This window comes from Plasmodium coatneyi, chromosome 13 (genome assembly GCF_001680005.1).
Source record: "Plasmodium coatneyi strain Hackeri chromosome 13, complete sequence".
Lineage (NCBI taxonomy): Eukaryota > Apicomplexa > Aconoidasida > Haemosporida > Plasmodiidae > Plasmodium > Plasmodium coatneyi.
Genome location: NC_033568.1, coordinates 496,903 through 520,517, shown reverse-complemented (window position 1 = coordinate 520,517; position 23,615 = coordinate 496,903). Strand labels below are relative to the sequence as shown.

Here is a 23,615-nt window from a genome sequence, read left to right as displayed (position 1 = left end):
CTTTTCCTGTTCATAGAAGGAAAGAGAGGGGAGAAGAAAACAAATGTATGCTATGTAATTATATGCACCCCCTATAATTATGTTGTTCACCCCATAATTATATGCACCCTATAATTATTATGTTGTCCATCTCCCCCTTTATAATTATTATATGTGTCCACTCTCCCCCCTTTTTTTTTTGATTCTAATGAACAACACTGTGTTCCTTTTAATTCTAATGAAGACAATATATATTGTGTTCCCCCTTTTATTTTCTAATGAAGAACACTGTGTTCCTTTTAATTCGAATGAGGACAATATAATATTGTATTCACTTACCCAGGTTGGACTCTTTTCATTGTGTACACCCCATTTGTTTGCTACGCATTGTGCACGTGCACATAAGGTAGGTTCCTTGCTGCAGTCTTTACCTATAGAAAGGGAAGAGTGAGGATTACACGATGGAAGAATGAGTAGTACTTGAATGTGATGGTAGTGATGGTGCTGGAACTGGTGGTGGTGATGTCGATCCTGGTGGAACATTGGTTTATGGAGCCGCTTTCGCAGACTGCCCTTAGGGACAGATGCTGGTTTTTGCATTTTTCTTACATAAAATATCTATAGTAGACACAGTTTTTGTTATTTTATCATCCTGTTTGAGCAGTTCTTCCACCTCGTCTCGAATCTTCTTCCCATAAGCAGTGCCACCTGCACAAGTGTCCCATTCGCATTTATCACATGGTTTCTCTGTGCATGTACCAGATTCATGAAGAGACTTCCCAGCAGTGAATGCCTTTTGCACTGCGTCCTTTGCGGTAGAGCATTTTTCCCCGAGAAGTTTTCCGTATTCATTTAGCATTAGGCAGAACATAGTTTGATCAAATATTCTATTATTCCTATCCATGCTAGTACTACCTCCACTTTTGACACCATATATTTTTTTTAACCCTTTCACAATATAATTACACACCTTCCTATTTACACCATCCTTTTTGCCACCATCTTCCTCGACATCTTTACATTCTTCTTCTGTCTCCTTCCCATTAGTCATAGCAGTAGACAGTTGTCCCACTCTGTTTTGGATGTCGATATTCCAAAATGTATTCTGCACAAATAAAGGAAGAATAGAGTACATATATATACACTCCCGGTACACACATAAGGTTCATGCCCGTTCCTTCTTCTTTTTCATTATATATAAGACATACTATTCATTAGAATATCTCTAAACTTTAGTGAAAAATGTTATTTCTTACAATGTTGTTCGCATTTCCCTGATCTTGGCGACGTCTGTCGTTTCCCCATTGTGTTGCTACACACTTTGCTCGATCACATAGGTTATCTTTACCGCTGCAGGCAGCACTTGGGGTGGATGGACTTCTTGGGGGTGGTGGAGGAGGTGGATTCTGGGGGGATCTTGTTTGCGGTAAGTCCCCTACGACTTCCTTCATGGCTTGTTCAATAATTTGTGACAATTCAGCTTCCTCCTCTTTTACTTTTGCTTCGACTTTCTGAACAAGTTTTGTTAATTCCTGCAGTGCCTTTTTGTCAGGGTCTGGTACCCCCTGTGCAGTTTTATCTGCGCGTGGATGTATTCCTGTTCTTGCGTCCCGTGTTCGATGCTGCACTTTACTTGCATCGCACCAGTCTTTCTTACTTAATTCACCCAACTTTTCTTTTACCATACTACCGCGTAATAGTTTGGATACTTCATGCCCCATATCCTTCTCTCCCCTATATAGGTTTGAAACATTACCATAATTGCATTCCTCATAATTGGAACCCCCACCCCAAGAGTCTTTTATTGCATTCAGTGCATCAAAGACATACTTCATTACTTCACGGGGGACACAATAATCACCCATGTGTAACATCCATAACTTCAGTAAATCACATGGCGCAATATTCTCCCTACTACATTGCGGATTACTAAATCCTGGCGGATTATGTTGGTTCTCTTTGTTCGTCACCATCATTAAATTCTTTAACATTATTTTACAAAAATCCCCATATTTAGTTGGGTCAAATTTGTCTTTATCACTCCCATCATTGCACACAGCACTATATGCTTCGTATTCCCTCCATTTATATTTCTTATCAATGTTCTCATCATCTTCCGATGGATTATTGAAAAAATTTGTGAACCATTCCATAATAGTAACTGTATGAAAGGGTCAAATAATGCATATGAATTAAACGTATTCATTAATATTTACTCCATATTTCCTACCTGTAATAGGGTAAGGAAACATATATTTAGGATATGTATACTTATTAAACATTCAAAATAGAATATTATTCATGCGTACGTTCTTCGTCGTCACTGAGTCCATCATTCTCCTTCCCGTGGCATCCGTCCTGTTTTCTCCTCTGTTCTTGCAGCTCCTTGATTTTCTTTAACATCTTTTCAATAGCATCCGTTGATATATTATTTTTAGTATGCATTAATTCATTCAAACCTCCCTCATTTTCTCTTCCAAGTAGTTTTATAACATTTTCCTTATTTTCCCCAGCTGCCTCCTTGCCCTTCTGCTTCTGCCTTTCTATGTTACACTGGTAATTACCTGCTTTCTCGACGGTAGTCATTCCTTTTATTCCTCCTTTTTCGCTATTTACCCATTCTTTAATTTTTTCTCCCACAAAATTCGCCCCCATGATTATATTTTCCGTGTCCATACTATCACATCCTTGGAATTTCCCCCCTTTCCGGTAATTATTTATTTTTTCCTTCACATTTTTCTTTATATAATTCGCCACTTCCTCATATTTACAATACCCTTGAAAGAACTCTAATATACTTACACTTCCTACTACACACCTCTTATAGGCTTCTATTTTATTTATATCCTCAGTAGTTCCCTTTCCCTTGCTTTCTCCCGCCCTAATTCCATTCATGAAGAATCTTATTTTTACTATACTCTTACATACTTCCTTCTTATATAATTCATCTTGGCCCCGCTTATGAGGAATTGAAGCGCAAAGATCCTTTATTTCTTTCGGTTCCCGTTCCTTTAACCTATTGATCAAATCTTGAAATGTTCCTTTAAAATCATTCCATAATTTTTCCTATAGTATATTTACACAAATTAGACACACATGGACGTATGTTCTACGTTATGTTCCTCTATAATCTATTCCTATGTACATACACATTCATAGTTTTCCCTATTCTCTTCCTATGCTTCCCATATTCCCTTACCTGATTCGCTGAACCCTTCTGACTCCCCATATTCTGGATCCACGTCCGTAGCCATGTCCTCCATATTTTTTCTTCATTTTTTGACATAATTCTTTATTAATGTTATGCTCCACGTTTCCCCTATATATTACTCAATAATATTTCTTCATGAATCGTCCTTTATATACATTCACTAATCTACACATCATATGTGCATTCTCACTTTTCCCCTTATTTACATGAATTTAAGGAAGAAGGAATTACCCACAATTCCCTTCCTATTTCCTGAATTTAGCTTTTTCTTCAGGAAAAAGGAGTGAGCAAAGTTCCCCTTCCTCGTCCTTCCCTGTATACATTGCATTCCTCCTGAAAAAAAAGGAAAGAGAAGTTATCCACCTTCCTTTCTTTTTTTTTTGGGGGGAATTTTCCCCTTATTATAATTTTCTTTTTTTCTTTTAATTTTCTTTTCTTTCCTCAAAAAAAGCAACCGTCCTTATACGCTGCATTCTACGAACAACCCTCCTATATATTCTTTTAAAAAAAAACAAAAAGAGGAAGGAATTACTCACCTCCCTTTCTTCCTCAAATTTTTTTTTTTTTTTTAAACTTCATTTTCTTTTACGTCTTTTTTCCTTTTTTAAACTTCCCTATTTCCTTTTTATCTTTTTTCCTTAAAAACAAGGGAGCAACCTTACCTTCCCTCCTTCCTTATATACACTACATTCTTCTCTAAAAATAGGGAGAAGTGAGGAGGAAAGGGAAGCAACCTTCCTTTTCTTATGCACTCCTTTGCTTCAGAAAAAAAAAGGAATTACCCACATTCTTGTTTTTTTTTTTCTATTTTTTTTTTCAACTTTTCTTCTTTTTTCCCTCCTTCCCGTTCCTTCCTTTCCCTTCCCTCTTTTTTTCCTATTATACACTTCTGACAATTTCTTAAAAAGGGAAGAAGGAGAAGAAATTACCTTACCACACCATTCCATACTTTTTCCTTCATTTTTTTTACTTTTCCTTTTCTTCCCTTCTTCCTTTACTTACATACACTATACATTCTTCTTATTAAAAAAAAAAAAAGAAGGGAGAAGGAGTAATGAGGGAAGAAAGGAGAAAGAAGGAATTATTCACCTCCTTATCTTCTCTTTTTATCTTCTTTTTTGGCTCCACTTCCCTTTTTTTTTCCTCTAATACTAATTTTTTTCTCCTTTTTTTTCTTTTTCCCTCCTTTTTTCCCTTCTTTCCTTCTTTCCTTTTTTTCCTTCTTTCCTTTTTTTCCTTCTTTCCTTTCTTTCCTTCTTTCCTTCTTTCCTTTTTATTCCTTCTTTCCTCCTTTCCTTTCCTTAGACATTCCTTCCTTCCTCCTCCTTAGACTCATCCTTCCCTTCCCCCCCTCCATCTTTCCTTTTTCCATTAGTATAATCTTTTACCTTCTGGAATAAAAAACATTTTCGGGAATAGCAATAATAGTAATATGAACAGGAGTAAAAGAAGGTCCATTAAACAAAATTTTGATACAGTAACAAGCGATGACACTATCTCAACAGTAGCACCTTCAACAATAACGGACTCAATGATAGAAACTGAATCCGTTTTCACAGACATTTCTACCATATATACTGATAGACCAACATCCAACAGAAGAGGAACAAATAGTAGACAACAACATCAGGGACAGAGGCAGAATAGAAATAATATAAGTTATCAACGTATGTAATGTAACACATCGCAATGTAACATACATTTGGAATGTAGAACATTGTATGTGACACCTTGAATATGATGTCTCCCTCATGAAGTATAAGTAACCATGTAGTTCATAAAATACAGAAGGGCAGAGTGGCATCTTCCCTTTTTTTTTTTCTTCCCTTGTATTTTACGGAATTGTTTACGTTCATGTGTACCTCATGTAAGTGAAAGTGAAAATTTTTCTTCCCCACTTTATTTTGATTTGTTTGGTAAAATTTCTTCTTTACTGAAGAATTAAAAAAATGCTTATTCATTTTGTTACAAAAATTTTTTAACTTGATAATATTTTTTTTTTGTTTTCTAAAATTCATTAATATTTCTTTAAGGAAGGTCAGCACATTTTTCTTTTTTTTTTTTTTAATGTTCCGCTCCCGTTTTTGGAGATACCTTATCTTAAGTTGTTATTTAAACATACAAATGTAAAAGAAACAGAGGGAAGGAAAGAAGGAATAAGAAGGAAAAGAAAAAGAACAGATAGAAGGAAAGAAGGAAAGAAGAAAAGAAGGAAGAAACAGAAAAAAATTTAAGTGGAAAAGAGGGAGAAAAAGGAAAAATCAAAGAAGAAAAAAAAGTGTGTATCCTTTTGTTTTTTTGTACACTGCATAAATTTATTCGGTTCGGTTATATATGAAGCTCCCTTCCCCTTGGGAAAGGACGTATGTGGGGGGGTGGGAACACCACATTCACCTAACATTACATACGATGATAATGCACATTTTTCCTTTGCTTTGATTGTGGATATTGCGCAGTGTTTTCTGTTCTTCTTGTTCTTCTTCTGGGTTGCTCGTCATATATGGTAGATGCATCAGTAGAATCTGCCGTTGAACCCTGTGTGGAATATTCTGTTGGACCTATTGTTGAAGTTCCGTCCGTGGAATAATCGGTGAAATTTTCAATTCCTTTGCCAGAGTTCCGTCCTATTGATCTTCTTTTCCTGCTTCTACTCTTTCCAAAAGAGTTCTGTATCCAGGAAGGTAGAAGATTATACTAATGGAAAAAGGAAAAGGAAGTAGAATTAGGAAGTGAAAGAAGGTTTAGAAATATGCACCATACGTATAGAACAACGTCTTATATTCATTGTTTTAAAAAAAAAGGAAAAAGAGGTGGGGAGGGAAAATATTAATAGGAATACTATTATTCACATATTTTAAAGTGTGTGTGTGTGTACATATATATGTATTATATATATACATTTATATTATGATCATTACTTTATATAGCAGGAATGCCATTGTTGGTAATCCTATTAATGTGCCTAGTGTAGAAGAGACAGCAGTAGAAAGTGCTGTACTTCCTGTACTGGGTGCAGAAAGTTGTTCCATGGACTTTGGGACAGCCACTACCTTACGTGCGTTCATCAGTAGGTTCTTATACTCTAGGTCACTGAACATGCTCTTAAAGTGATTACAGCACTTACTAGGGAACACCGCGTTACATTTATTACTCACACTATCATAAACTGTAAGAATGTCTTCCAGATGCTTGTAATATTTGTCATCACACTGATATCCATGCTTCAGAAGTTGCTCCTTTATGGTTGAATAGTCGTGGTAATAATCATGTACTTTTTTCATTTGCTTGAAATCGCTTTCGGCAATATTTTCTTCTATAACTTCACACTTATGCATAACACCCAAGTTGCTTAATGCTCCGTAAATTTCACTCAGGAAATTTGAAAGGAACCCTTCGCCCGATTCTTGGAAGACTGTACTCCCTAACCAATAATAAAACCAATAACACCAATCATGATCAGACTTGGTGACATTCTTTTCTTTATATATATAACAGTAGGTTTCTACAATTTCATTCACAATGTTCTCTATGCCATGACGTTCCCCTAACTTACTCTTTAATTCCTCCTTCACTCCTTCGGCGGAATCACCGTATTCAACTTTATTGCAGTAACTTGTGATCCCACTCAGTTCAGTATACGCCTTCTCTGAGGGTAATTCATACCAATCATCCACCTAAAAAAAAAAAAATATGGGAATAGCACAAAATTTATGTGTGTGTGCTTCTTCCGTGTGCTTCCTCCATTTTTGTTCTATATTTTTCTTTATATTGTTCATGGGATCTTATATGAATAATGTGTGTGCGTGCATTCATTATGAATAAAGAAAGGAAGGGGAGGTATTAGTATTTAACCGTTAGTGGTGATGCCCCTTGTGGTGGTTTTGGTGCCATTTTTAGTGTAAATTATTTAGTATATATTAAATTTATGCTGAAATTAGTCCCTATATGTATTCACATTTGGAATAAAGGAAGTGTGAGAATTTTGGTTGTTCTATAATTGTGCCTATTGAATTTTTATTTCCCTCATAATTGTACATACATTGTTAAATCCTTATGTAATAATATACCATACACATGTATCAAAATCATTAGATGTGCACATATATAAGCTAAAAGTAGGAGCAAATATGCTATAAAATAGCGAAATAGAAGGAAAGAAGTAGGACTTTCATATGTTCTTCATTCACTGCATTATTGGATGATACAGGAGTACTCGGAATAATATATTATTATTTGTTTACATGCACCTCCTTCTCCGTTATTAGTCCATGTACGCATACCTAGAGAATACTGTTCCTTTCAACATATATATGTGGAAAAACATGGTATAACACATGTTATACCATGTACTATTCATTTTAAACCTTTTCTTCCTCCATTACTACTACTCAGAAAAACTGTTATGAACATCTAACGTAGATATTGCATACAGTTCACTTATGTGCAGTACTTCCTATCTCCTCCCCTTTATTATCGGTTTGTTATAATAATTTTGCACCAACCTTCTTCCCCCCTCCTCTTCTGCAATACTTTTTCCCTTTCCTTATAATAACACTATAAGCAGTTTAAACACAAAATATATATTATACTATTTGAGGTCTTTTCACTTCTCCTTAATCTATATTATATAATGAAATTCATTTTACGCTTCCTTCTTCCTCTTCCATCTCAGTGCACTACACATAGTTTATTCATACATACACGGAACGTTGTGTACATTAGGGGAGGGGGGAAAAGGCAAAAGGATAGGGTAGTTCCAATAGCATAGGGAGCATGCACACATAATCCTCACATATATATATTCCACACACATATATATGTACAAATGACTTCCTTTGTAATGGACTCAATAAAAGGAAGGAAGGCAAAAGAATAGAGAGAAGAAAAGTGAAGGGACGATATTAATATTCGAAATATAATGTGTACACATATTCAGAAAAAAGGGAGAATGAATTCCATATAGATCCCTGAACTCTACTACATATTTGTTAACAAATTAAGGGAAAGTTGATTAATAATATAACAGTCGGAATAGTTGTGCGCTTAATCCAATAATGTATAGCAAATTTATAGGGATCATATGAGAAGTTGAAATTTTCTTCCTTCCCTTTCCTTCCTTCCTGATCCATTCCATTGTGCGACTTCCCCTTTGAGGGGGGCTTCATTCATTCGTCTCCGTTCATACCTTTAATTATATATACATATGATGATTCTGGTGCACATATTTGTATATGATGTGTTATTGCTGCTTTAGGGGAATTAAACAACATATGTACTCTTAAGGAAGAGTAAAAATTTCAATATTCATATTCATCCATAATCACGAAACAAAAGAGCACAATTCCTTGCATACATACACTTCCCCCTTTTTTTTTCTAATATATATATATATAGAGGAACAGTTTTTAATATAAGCTCACATTATACACACAAAGGAATATACACCTATAAAACGAACCATAACAATGGCGAAACCAGCACGGGTCTGTCCCTTCCTTTTTTTCCTTCTCTTTCAATATAAATAATTACACATTCAATATTTAGTACTTTCTATGCATAGAACATTCAATTGAAAAGGGATGAACACATGGGAATACGGACTCATATGCTGCACTTTTCTTTTCTCCTATTACATTTTTGTAGGGACCACTTATAAGCGGGTTACCGTCAGAGTTCGATTTCTATCATGAATTCGAATACAGCACAGAAGAATGTACAAGTGCAAATGGTGATTGCAAAAACGAAATAACGCCATATGCCTTGGGTGGCAATGATTATAGTAGTTGTATAGACAAAATTAAGAAGGGACTGGCCTACGTACTCAAAACATATCCGAAAAATACGAAACCATACAACACGCAAGCCTATCATTTCTTTTATTTCTGGTTAGGGAGTACATTATCTGGGTGCATGTCGAATAAAAACTTGTTCCCTACTAAAGTGAATGGTGCTTGCGGAGCTATAAATAACTATTGTGAGAAGAGCGGAGTATGTGGACTTCCTTGCAATGGAGAACTTGACATTAACACTTTCAATAATAAGAAAATCTTATCCGATTATTGGTATGATCATAATATTGTACGAACATTGTTAGATTATAGTGGTCCTGAAGGTACTAAGATATGTCAAAGTTACTTTGACAGAGTCAAAGCAGCAAAGGATGCAATGGAAACACATTGTCAACAGAAAAACTCGGATGAGTACTGCACCAAATTTTGGACAGGAAATAAGGGACAAATTCAGGAGAAACTATCACAATTTCAATCTAAATTGGAACAACTAACAGAACAGTACCAGAAGGCAGCACAAGCAGCACAATCCCAATTAAACGATGCTATCAATCAAGCTAGCATATCCTCATCCCTTTCTTATACCTTCGGTACCATAGCAGCATTAGAATTACCTGCTGTTCTTTTTTTTTTATACAAGGTAAAATTATAATTACAGTTCCACAACATAAAATAATAGTGTTTTCCCCCTTCCTTCCTTCCTCCTTAGATCATCCCTTTCGTTCCTTCTTCCATTCCTTAGACCCTCCTTTCTTCTTTCCCTAAACCCTTCCTTCCTTAGACCCCTTACTTCTTTAGATCGTCCTTTCCCCCTTAAACCTTTTCCCTTTCACCTTAGACACCCCTTACCTTTCCTTCACACCTCCTTCAGACACCCTAAAAGCGAAATCCAACATCCACCCCATCTTCTTCCACATACTCCTTCTCTTTCCCTCATAAGGAAGGTTTCGTTCCCACCTTTCCTTAATCCTAAAACCAGAACCCCCCCCTAAGACTCTTTCTTCCACCCCCAACAACCTTACTTCCTTCTAACAACCCTAAGAATCCTCCTTCCACCAATCCTAAAAACCTTCCTACCACCTACCACCCCTAACAACCTCCCTTCCTTCCACCTACCACCCCTAACAACCTCCCTTCCTTCTACCTACCACCCCTAACAACCCTAACAACATTCCATCGACCCCCTTTCCTTCTTTTCTTTCAGTATAAACCGTGGTCATCTTGGTTTGGTAACCATTCTAATGGAGGAAGGGGAACAAGGAAGAGACGATCCACTGAGAGCACGTTTGATACACTCACAGAAAACATCTCAACAATAGGTGGTTCCACAACAGAGGAAGATTCAGCAACAGAATATGGTGCTGTACATTCTGGGAAAGAAAGAACAAGTACTACACGAGGTTATCACCAAAGAAATAATATAGGTTATGTTCGGATGTAACACATTTGGAATGTAACACATGGAAGGGGAAGGAAAGGGGGAATGTTTTCTTCCCATCCTCCATCAGGGGAACCATAGATAACCATTCATAGTTTATACAGTGTAGGAAAAAAAAAAAAAAAGACACACTTTCTTCTTTTTTCCTCCATTCCTTTTCTTTCCTTCTTATTCCTTCTTTCCTTCATATTTCCTTCCTTCTGTTTCTTTTACATTTGTATGTTTAAATAACAACTTGAGATAATGTACTCCAAACGGGGCGCGAAACATAAAAAAAGAAAAAAGAAGGTGCTGACTTTCCTTAAAGAAATATTCACGTATTTTAAAAAACAAAAAAAAAAAAATTATGAAGTTAAAAAATTTTATAAGAGAAGGAATAAGCATTTTTTAATCTGCAATAAAAAAAATTTTACCAAATAAAATCGAAATAAAGTCGAGAAAATATTATTTTTGCGGCTTATATTAATTACACGTGAGCATAAACAATTTAATACAAAAAAAAAGAAAAGAAAAAATATTTACTACACCCTAAAACCCGGAATCTGAACTTGCAACCTGTTCCTTAGGAACATCAACCATAGGAAGTTGTTCCTTACAAACTTCTTCCCTTAGGAAAAAAGTCTTCTTCCCTAAACCCGGAATCTGAACTTGGAACCTGTTCCTTAGGAACACCTTCCTTTGGAACAAAGCCTTTCTCCCTAAACCCTAAACCTGAATCTACACTTCGACCCTGTTCCTTAGGAACATCTATCCTAAATCCGGAATCTGAACTTGCAACCTCTTCCTTAGGAACATTTTCTTCTTTTATAAAATTGCTTCCCATAAATTCCTGAACCAAAATTTCAAAAAAGTCCTCCTGATCCACTTTTGTGTCCCCCCTTTGACATTCGTCTAAAACTTCTAAATGAATATCAATAATAGTGCGGCGACCTACACCACGGCGATCAGGACGTTTTTTTGGGCTCCTCGTCCTTTTCGTTGGAACAGATCTTGGTTTTCGGTCCTTTACTAAGGTATATCCATGTTGACCATCTGCCTGGTCATCCACATGGTCAACAATCTTCTGTTCTAACGAGGGACCACGTATTTGAGGAGCTCTTCTGTAACGTTTTCTTTTACCAGGCAAGGCAAAATACTGAAGCAGAAAAAAAAAAAAGGGAGAAAATGCTTTTTTAAAGGTTCAAAATATTGTTTTAAAAAAAATAATTACTACTTTCAACCTAATTCCGAAATTCTACATACACCCCAAAAATGCGAAATCCTACAAACACACCCTAAAATGCGAAATCCTATACACACACCCTAAAATGCGAAATCCTATATACACACCCTAAAATGCGAAATCCTATACACACACCCTAAAATGCGAAATCCTACACACACACACCCTACAATGCGAAATTCTACATACACCCCTAAAATGCGAAATCCTACAAACATACCCTAAAATGCGAAATCCTACAAACACACCCTAAAATGCGATATCCTACACACACAACCTAAAATGCGAAATCCTACACACACACCCTAAATGCGGAATCCTACAAACACATCCTAAAATGCGAAATGCCACCCCCGCCACTGATTGATTCACCTTTATTATTTTTTTTTTTCTCTTTATATCCTTTTCTTCCCTTCTTCTTTTCTTCTAATATGAATTTTTTTTTCTTCTTTCTTCCTTCTTTTTCCTTAGGTGCACGCTTCCGTTGTACATCCCCCCCCCCTAAACAGTTAAACACCAGACCACATTGTCGTTCTTACACCCGGAAACCTTTACCCTAAACGCGGAATCCTAAACCCTTTTTTTTCTTTGTGCGGAAAATATATTTTCTCCTTTTTTTCTTTCTTCTTTTATTTTGTTTTATTTTTTTTTCTACTAATATTAATTTTTCTTTTATATCCTTTTTTTTCCTTCTTTTCTTTTTTTTTTCTTTTTCTTTTCCTCCTTCTTTTACCTTCCAAAGGAGGTAACTCATAGTAGAAAAACCAAGGAACACAGGAGCCAAAGGAAGGTATGGGGTAAGATCAGAAGGGACGATCCCTTTGTTGTTACTAACTGGTTTAAGGGGAAGGAACTTTGCGGCATTTTTCGGTGTTAATTTTTTACTTCGCGGACCATTTGAAACTGATCCCTGTAGACCTGTTCCTAATTGTGTTGTTCCTGATGATAGACCAAGATTTGGTCCTCCTGGTGGAGTTAATGGTACGTCTACCTTAGGACCCTTTATATCCACATCAGGAGTCGTCGGTGATGAGTCTTTGGAAGTAGCAGTGTCCTTAGCACCACCAACTCCAGCACCCCGAGCACCTGAGCCAGTACCAGAACTGGAACTTGCAACGGAATTGGAAGATGCAGGTGTTTGTGTGTCTGTTACTGTACTTGGAGTTCGGGAGTGTGTATGTGTAGGACCTGATGCTGTACCTGTAGGTGGAGGATCGGGAGTAAGTTTTGCTTTACCTTCAGACATTTCAACTTTACCTGCTTTGCCACCTGGTGATACCCAGGTACCGCTAAGTGGGGTATCATCATTATCAGCAATACTACCAGGAATGGCACTAATTTGATTATCCATAGCATCGAGACATGCTCCCAACTGTTCAGCATCATTAATTTGGTCCATATTTTCACATTTCTTACTTGGAGTGGTATTTTCAGTACCCTTAGAAGTTGTAGTTTCTGCTGCCGGTTTGGCAGCTTGTGGTTGTGGTGCTTCTGGTGGTTTGGTTGGACATATGTTATTTAATGCTTTCAGAGCTGGCTGTACACTTGGATCCCCGTTTGTCCTTGGGTCGAGCATTTTACCCAACTTGTTCTGTATATTAATTCTGTCATTTTCGCACGTTCCACTTGCGCCCTTATTCAACAGGTCTGCCTCCACGTTCAGTGTGCAATCAAAATTAGGTTTCCTTGTGCAAGTAACACAATTATTACCCTCCCCACTGCATGGAGATGTTCCATTTTTAATTTGTTCACTTTTCATGAAAGCGTGTTCTATGCCCGCCTCGGCTGCTAGGCATTTGTGCTTTATTCTATCAGCGTACACATTCAGGAAGAGGCATCCCACAACTTGATCAAATGGTTGATCATCAGCATATTGCTTTTCTAACTTTGCCTTATTCTCTTTGTTTGTTATACTTTTCGGCACTTCGTTCTTTGTAATTTTATATATATATTCTAACCCCCTAGTAATATATTGACATACCTTTCTTTCTGCACTGTCCTCCTGCCCGACTTTATTACAATAGTTGTCGGTGTCTCCCCTTTTATTAGTCATAGCATTAGACAGTCCCCTAAATACGCGTCCAACGTCGTGCTGCAGCCAAAATGTGCACTGCAGAAACAGGTAAAACGAGAAGAACAAGAAATATATGTGTATACACTCAAAGTGATTACATGGTTTGTGGTTGTCTCTCCCCTCTTTTTTTTGTCATATGTAGGAAATACCTGGTCCACACAAATGACGTTGAGTACAGTGAACAATATATTGTTCCATTCTTACCCAGTTTTGCTTTGAAGTCCCACTTCTCCCATTTGGACCCATTCTATTTTCAAACCATTTTACTGTTACACAATTTACGCGATTACATAAGGTATTATTTATATTATTTATAGCTGTTAGGGTTGTTGTTATTTTAGTGTCGTTCTTGAGCATGTCATCCAACTTCCCTTTTATATTTTTATTGTATTGCTCACATCTTATACCTGGTGGCTTATTCAACAATGCTTCATCCACGTGTAGTGTGCAATCTTTAAAGTTAGCTTCCCTTTTACATTCAAAACAGTCACCTCCATTCTTCTTTTTCTTCTCCTCACACCAATCATCCTTCTTTTTATTTCCTCTCTTAAATGCTTCAGTTATAGTTTCTTCCGTGATATTACATGGGGATTTAACCTCCTTTTTCAATTTATCAGCATATGCATTCAGGAAGATGCATTTGATAGTTTGATGGAATATTCTACTATTCTCCTTCTTCTTTTTTTCTTCTGCATAATTTTTCTTTGGATCTATCTTACTCAGATCTACCTCAATGTTGTATATATGTTTTAATCCCTTAATAATGGAGATACATGCGTTCTTCTCTGTTTCACTTAGTGTAGTATTCTTCCCATAAATTTTCTCGCACAGAGGATCGACCTCTGGGTCGTTCTTTGCTAATTTTTCAGACAAACCTGTCAATTTTCCTGGGACGTCCGTGTCCCAAAATGTACACTATGCAAAGAAAAAAAAAAAAAAGTAGAATGGAATATATATGTATATGTACATCAAGTATGTACATGGTTCATGGTCATCCCCCCCTTTTTTTTGTCATATGTAGGAAATACGTGGTCCACACAAATGACGTTGTATACAGTGAACAATATATTGTTCCCTTCTTACCCAGTTCTGATTTCCTATCGTTTTATCCATTCTGTCCTTAAACCATTGTGTTGATACACATTTGGCGCGCTGACATAAGTCGTTAATCTTTCTACAGTCCTTGCCTATAAAGGGAGAAAACAGTGAGTGGAAAGAGAAGTTGTGGAAAAGAGCAGAAGTTGTGGATCCTCCTTTGTGTTTACCTTGTCGGGTTAGTGGTTGGACGGGGGGAGGTGGTGGTTGGGGTTGTAAGCCCACAATGGACTGCATTTTCTGCAATATATGTTCCTTTTTTGTTGCTTCTTCGTTCAGTTTTTTCATATACTCCTCTCCCTGCAGCTCCCTGTTCCTATCTGTATTTTGATTTTTCCATTGAGTCCATCCTTTTGATCTTTTTAGTGCACTGCTCGCAGTGCACCAATTCTTCTTATGAATTTCATCTAACTCTCCCTCTCCCTTCTTACATTCCATCCATTTCAGTATATTATTTAAAATATCATCATCATCTCTCCTTAAATTACTAATCCTTCCATACATACACTCTGTGTATTCCCCTGTACCCCCGAAAAGTTCATCTGCTGCATGCACTCTTGTGAACACTCCTTTAATAACATCCTCGGATACACACACATCACGTATATGCATTAACCATATATTCAATAAATCACAAGCTTTAACACACCATTTCTTTCCTCCATGCTCTAGTGTTTCTTTTTCACATGAATAATTAATTTCTTTCACCATTAGTAAATTCTTTAGCAACAATTGGCAAAATTCCTTATGTTCCTTCAAATTAACTGCGTCACTATCATCCCCTTCACACCAAACTGCCATTGCATTAAATTTGTCCCTATCATAATGAGTGTCACTATCTAGAGGATGATTTGAGAATTTTGTAAATAGTTCCCCCCAGTTTTCTACGGAAGGAATGAAGAACATAGAAAGGAGGCATGCACTTATATGTACATGGTTCATATATAATATACTATGTTCAAAATAGAACAGATGTTTTAAGGACAATGAATAATGCCCCTCATGAACAATATAAATATATATATATAAGGGTTATATACTATACCTTCCTCCTCGTTCAGGACTTTACTTCCTAAGTGTGCAGAACAACCTGATGTATTCCCTATTATTTCCTCTATTTCCTTCTCCAACTGCCCTCTTTTTGTATCACCTGCTCCAACTTTATCTATTTCCTTTAATTTTTTTTCCACATGTTCCATGGGAAAATCATTACTGGTATTAGTCAATATCCCTAACTCTTCTTTCTTCTCCCTTCCGAATAACTTTATAACATTTTCCCTATTCTTTTCTTCCTCTTCCTTTTGTTTTTGTGCATGATTCTCTCCCTTACAATGGTCTTCACCTACCGTCCTTATTTGTTGCACTCTTCCTATTGATCCCTTAACATCTTTTATCCACTTTTTAATTTCATCCCTCACGACCTTTTGACCTATTACTAAACTTTTAGTGTCTACTATTTTACACTTTTCAAATTTTCCATTCAGTCCATACACATCTAACATTGCTTCCATTGGTCCTACTACATATTGCGCAATTTCTTCAAACTTACAATGCCATTGGAAAAACTCTAACATAGTTATCATTCCTACAATACACCTTTGGTATGACTGTATGTCGGTCAATTTTTCAATATTCGGCTCGCCCCCTCTTCCTTTCCCTCCCTTAATTCCATTTATAAAATATCTTATTCGTAACATAGCTTTACAAAGTTCTTTTTTATTGTCGACACTTCCAAAACCATCTGCCTTGATTTCACCACAGAGCTTTTTTATTTCATCCGGCTCATGTTCCTTAAATCTACTGATTAAGTCATCAAATGTTTTCTTGAAATCACTCCATATTTTATCCTACAGTGTATACAACAATGTAAATACAACAACCATGTATACACATACATACATACATAACAACAATCATATATTTTTCCATACATTTCCACATAGATCATTTTTACATACACATATGTACATGTGCTCATTCGTCCTTTTATTCCTTCTTATATTCACTTACATGAACTGCCGGACTTTTGTGTTTCCTTATGTTTTCAAACCAAGTTCGTAACCACCTTTTCCATATTTCCTCTCCGTTGGATGGTGCTGTTTGTGTCATGGTGATCTGCCCCGGCCTCCTCTTCAGATGTTGTTGTAGGTGGGTTGTTTGGTGGATTGTTGGTGGATGATGTTGCCGAACCGGTGTTTGTGGACGTTGTGGTGGAACCCGTGTTGTTGGTGGCATTCCACTAGCCGCACTCTTTATATGGGGGGTAGCACCACTATGTGGAAGAAGTAATTGTGGTATGACATTCTTTTCTTCTGGCGTACATTTTTCCTTCGGTGTTTGATTTTCCCTTATTAATTGCGTAACTTTCGGATTCCCATTCATAGCACCACGAATAATACTTAACATACTGACCCTCCCCAATATTTCCATGGGCTCCAATTCCTTGTATTTACATTCTTCACATCCATCCCCCGTACTGAATCCTTCGTTCAGTTCCTCCATTACAGCGAGTGCATTGCTTATGACGTTTTTTGCCCTTTCACAATGCGCACTCCAATATTCATCAATCCATGCATTCATTACTGCACATTGGACGTATTCTTTCATTTCTGAATTAATTTCACCCTTCCTGCATTGACTCATACTTCTTTTTCTCATATCCCACAAATTCTTGACAATGAAGGCGCACACTTCTATTTCTCCCGGTGTCATTCCTTTTCCTTCTTTTTCATTCATTCCTTCGCATAGTTCTTTACTAAGTTCTTTACTCCCTTCGTCTACCATTTCCCTTAACATTTCATTAACCCAAGATGCTATTTCGTTCATTAATTTTGTCTGCAATGTAGAACAGTGGATTCATATGCGTTCTTTTTGTATAATGTAATTATTACATTTAGAACAAAATAAAATAGTTGAAGGCAGCAGTTAACATATCCTCTCTATATAGCTCATACTATATTATTATACCTCTCCCAAGTTCCTATTCTCCTTTACTCCATAGTTGTTCCTCTTCAACCACTCCTCTTTCAATTCGTCAAACTTATTCTTTGGAGCCATTTTTTCTTTTTACCACATTATTCAATAATTACGTTATTCATCGAATTAGGACGAAGTATTTCCTCAAATACTGCGTGCAGCACATTTTCCTTCCACCCACATTATCATTCTTTTGACTAATTTCTTTACAGAAGAAGTGTGGAATTTTTTTCATTTTCGTTCCTTTCCTTCTCTTTATTCATCTTTACAAAACATTATGCATATTTTATATACATTTCTTAGGTATGGCACATTATTCTTCTTTTCGTCATGCAGTACATTATTCCGTTCCTTTCGTCGTCATGCAGTACATTATTCCGTTCCTTTCGTCGTCATGCAGCACAGTATTCCTTTTCTGTTTTTTTATACAACATTTACACTTAGGCGCTTAACACAATGCTTCTTTTTTCAACCGTGGGAGGTAATGTTCTTTTATAATGCATTTTTCCCTCTCACAAAATTAGTGTGAGTTGTTCACACAGAGGAAAAAAAATTGTTCACGAAAAAAAGAAAAAAATCACTAGGAACATTTTATTGTCAGGAAAAAAATATTACGCATGCTAGAATTGTTAAATCTACAATTTTTCCATTAAAATTATTAGGAACACCTTGTTAATAAATTACGCACAACATATTGTGAATAAATTGCGAACAACAGGAGAGAAGAATGTTCACGCAACTATAGGGCACACGTGTAGTATTGCAATTCACGTGCAATATGGGAACAATTTTTTTTTTTTGCTCAATATGTGAATTTTTATGTATGTATATGTATAACACCGCTGTTGAGGATATATGCTTTCTCTCTCTATCTCCCTATCGTGTATATATATCCCTCTCAAAATTGCATGCTTTTTTTTTTTTTTTCCCTCCCAACAAATGCAAAAATATTAGAATAAAAGGGAAAACATAGAACATTCCATTCTGCTATCTTCCAATGTTTATTCATATATGTTGTGTAGAACTCATATTTATTCGACATTGAATTATTCTCAACATTAGTTCTTTCTTCTTTTTCTTTTATTGTTGCTGTTCCTTCCTCTTCTCCTTTCTATTCAATTTTTCTTCTATGAATAATTAAGAAGGTAACTGTCAAAATATATAATTGTCACATATAAACATTGCCAAAGAAAAGAACTAAGGAAAAATTATTTCTACAGCAAATACTTAAGAAAAAAATGTCGGTCAATGGAATACGCTAACAATAAAGTTGCTAAAATAACATTATAAGGCGAAAATTTGTACGCGCATAACCGTCATCATCATACCAATCGGAGTGTTTCACATTTTGTTCTGTACTAATTCCAAATGAGAAAAGGTAAGTATAGAACTTGTAGGGTAATGGTATTTTATATCTGCTTAATTATGTGCATTATAGATCACACACATACCCCCTCCCCCATAATGTAATAAACACTTTCCCTCCCCATATATATTATTCCTTCCCCCTCAGGGGAATTTAACCTTCATAGCAGAAGGGGAAAGAGAACTTCCTGTAGGAACTGTCCCCAAAGAGGGACCTTTGTATCCCCAAAGGGACTTTTGTCCCTTGGGGAATTTTTCCCTGCAAGGAATTACTTTCCCTTTCCTTCTGAAGGAAGGTTGTTAGGTGATAGGGTGGTAGGTGGTACGTAGAAGAAAGATTGTTAGGGGTGGTGGTTGGTGGAAGGAAGGTTGTGTTAGGTGGTTCATGGAAGGACGGTTGTTAGGGGTGGAAGGAAGGATGTTAGGCGTGGTAGGATGGTGGTAGGGTGGAAGAAATGACTCCTAACTGGAACATTAGAAGAGAATTCTGTGTCCCCATGCGGGGAACAAAATTTACTATTACCACAAACCATTAGAAGTAAGTAACTGCCTCTAATATTCCACTTACCATGGGAGAACATACTATACATTTACTTATGGGGCTTGATGTTGTAATAGTGAAAAAAAATACAGTTGTTCCTTATGCACACACTGTAAAGTGTGTATATACACTGCACTGTGTATATAGAAGAGCAGCAGTAGCTGCATCTGTATACAGAGAAATTGTAGTAGCTGTGTATATAGAGCAATTGTAGCTATACTTTGTATACACTGCTCTGTGTGAAGTGTACCACTTTTTATGTGTACACACTTTTTATTAAAAAACTGCTGTTCCATGCTTCCATGTTTCCATGATTGTAACGTCAGTTTGGACAACCACACCATATATAATGTCCGTTCCACAATATGTGTTCCACAATGTAAGTGTTCTACAATGTGATGTGTATGTTTTGTTCGTTCCATATGGGGGAGTGATGAATGCTGTGGCGACACATATCAATTTAATACAATAATAAGTAACTTCCTTTCCTTCCATTCGTAAAAATATGATAACTACTTCGTTACACGTGGAATACGATAAAAAGGGGGAGGTGCACGTACATGCGTGAATAGGCGTGTGCGGAACGCAGATTACTTACGTAGGATGTACTTATATAAGATGTGTACGTGCACAGTACACAGAAATATTGTAAAATGTATGTTCCTTCATTTAATTATTGTTCCTATAACTGTACCTTACGATGAGTACCTGCATAAGGGAGCAATAGGGGTTCATATATATGATCATCCATATATATATATTATAACACAATAGAAATAGAATATAGGAGCGCAACAAGGAGGAACCTTCCTCCTTTCTTCCATTTAAATGCCTCCCCTTCACTTAACTTCCTTTTAACTTTTTTTTTTACCTCTTTAAAACTCAAAACCGGGAAGAAAAAAAAAAAAAAAAAAGGAACACATGGGATGAATGAGTATACAAAAAATGTATAATATGGATTTTAAAGTAAAAAGGGAGTGGGGTGGAAGGAAAATAAGGTCAGGGAAGAGGTTAGGTTCCTAGGTGCTATAATGTAATGTATATATATCTTGTAGTGGGTCCCTTATATTATACTTATGAGAAAAAAAATAAGGAAAAAGGGAGATCAAATGATCTGTGCAGTGTAATGTGGATTAGGATGTGAAGAAGTGGAGTGGGAAGACGAGGAGAGAGTAATGTTAACTCACATAGTATAGAATTTACATTCTACATGCGCGTTTGAATTGTACACTACATATATATATATATATATGAACAATCTGTGAACAATGCATTTCCTAACAATATTTGTTAACAAATATTTTTAACAGGTACCTTTCAATAACAAATAAACATAAATTAAGTAGTACATATGGACGTTTTCCTCAGGAGGAGAGAAGTGCGCTCTTCTATATACGGAGTAATGGAAGTATATAAATAATAATATAATGCTTTGAGCAGTCGAGAACAATACAATAATATGGAGCATGGATAAAGGAATGTAAAAAAAAAAAGGAAGGTCCATTTTTCTTTTTCCGTGTGCTGTTATTTCAGTAAGGTCATTCCTACATTTCTTTGTCTCTAATTATATATGGGCACATATAATAATTCAGATGCAGTACATAATGTGTTATAGCTGTTTGTAGAGAGAACTTAATGTGCATACGTTAACTGGAAGGGGAAAGTTAAAAGTGTAATATATACCTAATAATAAAGGGGGAAGGAGGAAATTTCCTTTTATCAGTCCTTATATATATATAAATGAAGGAGTAGTTTTAACATACATATATATATATATACATACATATGTACACAATATATGTGTAGTTACATATATATGTATGTATACATATATATATGTATAGAGTTATATACATATATTGTACAAAGAGGAGTATACTAATAAAAAAAAATGGTACAAGTAAGTATAAGGGGGGGGGGGGGGAAACATAAGGAAGTTTCATTTTCCTTTTTCCAAATTAATGAATAAATATACCTATATAAACTCATACATGTTGCAACAAAGAAATAACAATGGAGAGGAGCATCCGTGTGCACATCCTACTTTTTACTAATTATACTTTTAGCAGACCGGTTCAGTTACATTACCTTCACGGGAGGAATATAAAAAATTAGGGGACCATACTGGTGGACACAGGAGTGGAACATGTGAACCTCAAGTAAAGTATCAAATAGGGAGGTATACCAATGATGGAACTGCTAAGGATAGAATTATGAGAGTATACTGTTATATAAAAGAAAAGGGGGATACTGAAGAAGGAGCGCAACTGCTTGAACTCTTTTATTATTGGATGGGTGGAATATTGTCCCAAATTAGTGGAATGATAGAATTAGAGGAAGTTATGAATAAGTATGAAGAACAAGTATCACTTGTATCAAAAAATACTACAATAACTTTTCAATATGCAGTAAGTAATAAAGAAGTTTTCGGAGCATTGAAAAAATTATTCGAGTATCAGATAGATAAGGAAGTTATAGGAAAACGAATAACAGAGGAAGGGCAACCTTGTCCTTCTGAATATGAAGCATACCTACAGAGTGTTAAGGATTCTTATGAAACTATGTGTAAGGAATGTAAAGAAAAGGACAAAAGTAGGTGGTGTGGTAAATTTAAGATATGGTATCCAAATTACGAGCAGAAGGATGAATTAGGATTAAAATGCACTGTGCCACCAAAACCCAAACCAAATCCTAATCCAAATCAAGCTGGTAGTAGTGGTTCTTTTTCCGATGCTGATAATAGTGCTGCTAGCAGTGCCGTCCCTGCTGCTGTGTCTGCTGCGTTGGCAACAATAGGATTACCAACAATTGTTGCTTTCCTTTTTTACAAGTATAAATCACACTTCTTTTTTAAAGAGCCTAAGCACTCTGGTGTAAGAAGGAATAAAAGATCCACCTTCAGACATGATATGAACACCCTATCAGAGTACGACGACAATTCTTCTACAGAAATATATTCTAGAACCAACCTAACAGAAACTGCAACAGAATATTCTGTTCCATATACCTCATCATCATCCAGATGATGAACACAACATCATCTTCTAGATGAAGTAATGCACAATTTTTGAGTAAAAAAGGACGGGGAGGGAAAAAAGTTTTCTTATATTTTTGCATAATAAGTACTGGCTTTGCACACATTGCACATTGTACCTTGTACATATGTGATGATCACTATACAAATGTATATATAATGCAAATATATATATATATAATGCACAATGTAGGATGTTTCCAAAAAAAAAAAAAAAAGGAAGTGGAAAGGGGGGCGGCTTTATGGGTTACATAAATATGCACACATACATAAATATATGTACATATATATATATATATATATACATATATTCCTATGTATGTGTACATATATATATGTATATATAGAGCATAGAAGGACACATTTTTTTTTAAAGTGAATTTTGTTACAATAATAATATCAATGAACAAAATGTTAATTATATATATCAATGAACAAAATGTTCATAATAATAGCAATGAGACAATGAAATGTTAATTATAGGAACAACGGACAATGGAGCATTTATGCAAGTTGTATACATTAATAGGAAAAAAAAATAAATAGTACTCTATCATTTAAAATAAAGTAAAACTTTACCATATAAAACGTAACAATATAAGAGGGAACAAGCACTCCCATACATATCATATTATATAGAATATTTTGATCCTGCTTTGTGAACTACATAGAATTATAACATAGCAACAAAGTCATACATACTCATATAAAGATTCGTTATTTCCCTTTCAACTATTCAATTTTTTCAGTTTTTTCAGATTTGTTCTCTGTGAATAGAGCAACCTGCTCTTCAGCAGATGGTTTGCATTTTAATAATTTATTGGACAAATTCTTTCCTTCCTTCGTAAACCAAAATTTACGAAGTACGAAAAGGAATAATATTACGATGGT

At 35.8% G+C, this 23,615-nt stretch overlaps 1 protein-coding gene across 1 annotated transcript; it reads right to left on the bottom strand.

The window, feature by feature from the left end:
- Window positions 1-11,009: 11,009 nt before the first annotated feature.
- PCOAH_00048580 (SICA antigen) lies at window positions 11,010-17,865 on the bottom strand (the record flags this gene model as incomplete). The annotated part of the gene is made up of 9 exons (XM_020061641.1): window positions 11,010-11,552; window positions 12,475-12,839; window positions 12,897-13,749; window positions 13,918-14,628; window positions 14,797-14,900; window positions 14,979-15,692; window positions 15,854-16,655; window positions 17,110-17,643; window positions 17,776-17,865. The coding sequence occupies 9 exons, from the start codon at window positions 17,863-17,865 to the stop codon at window positions 11,010-11,012; spliced, it is 4,716 nt and encodes a 1,571-aa protein (XP_019917400.1).
- Window positions 17,866-23,615: the final 5,750 nt, after the last annotated feature.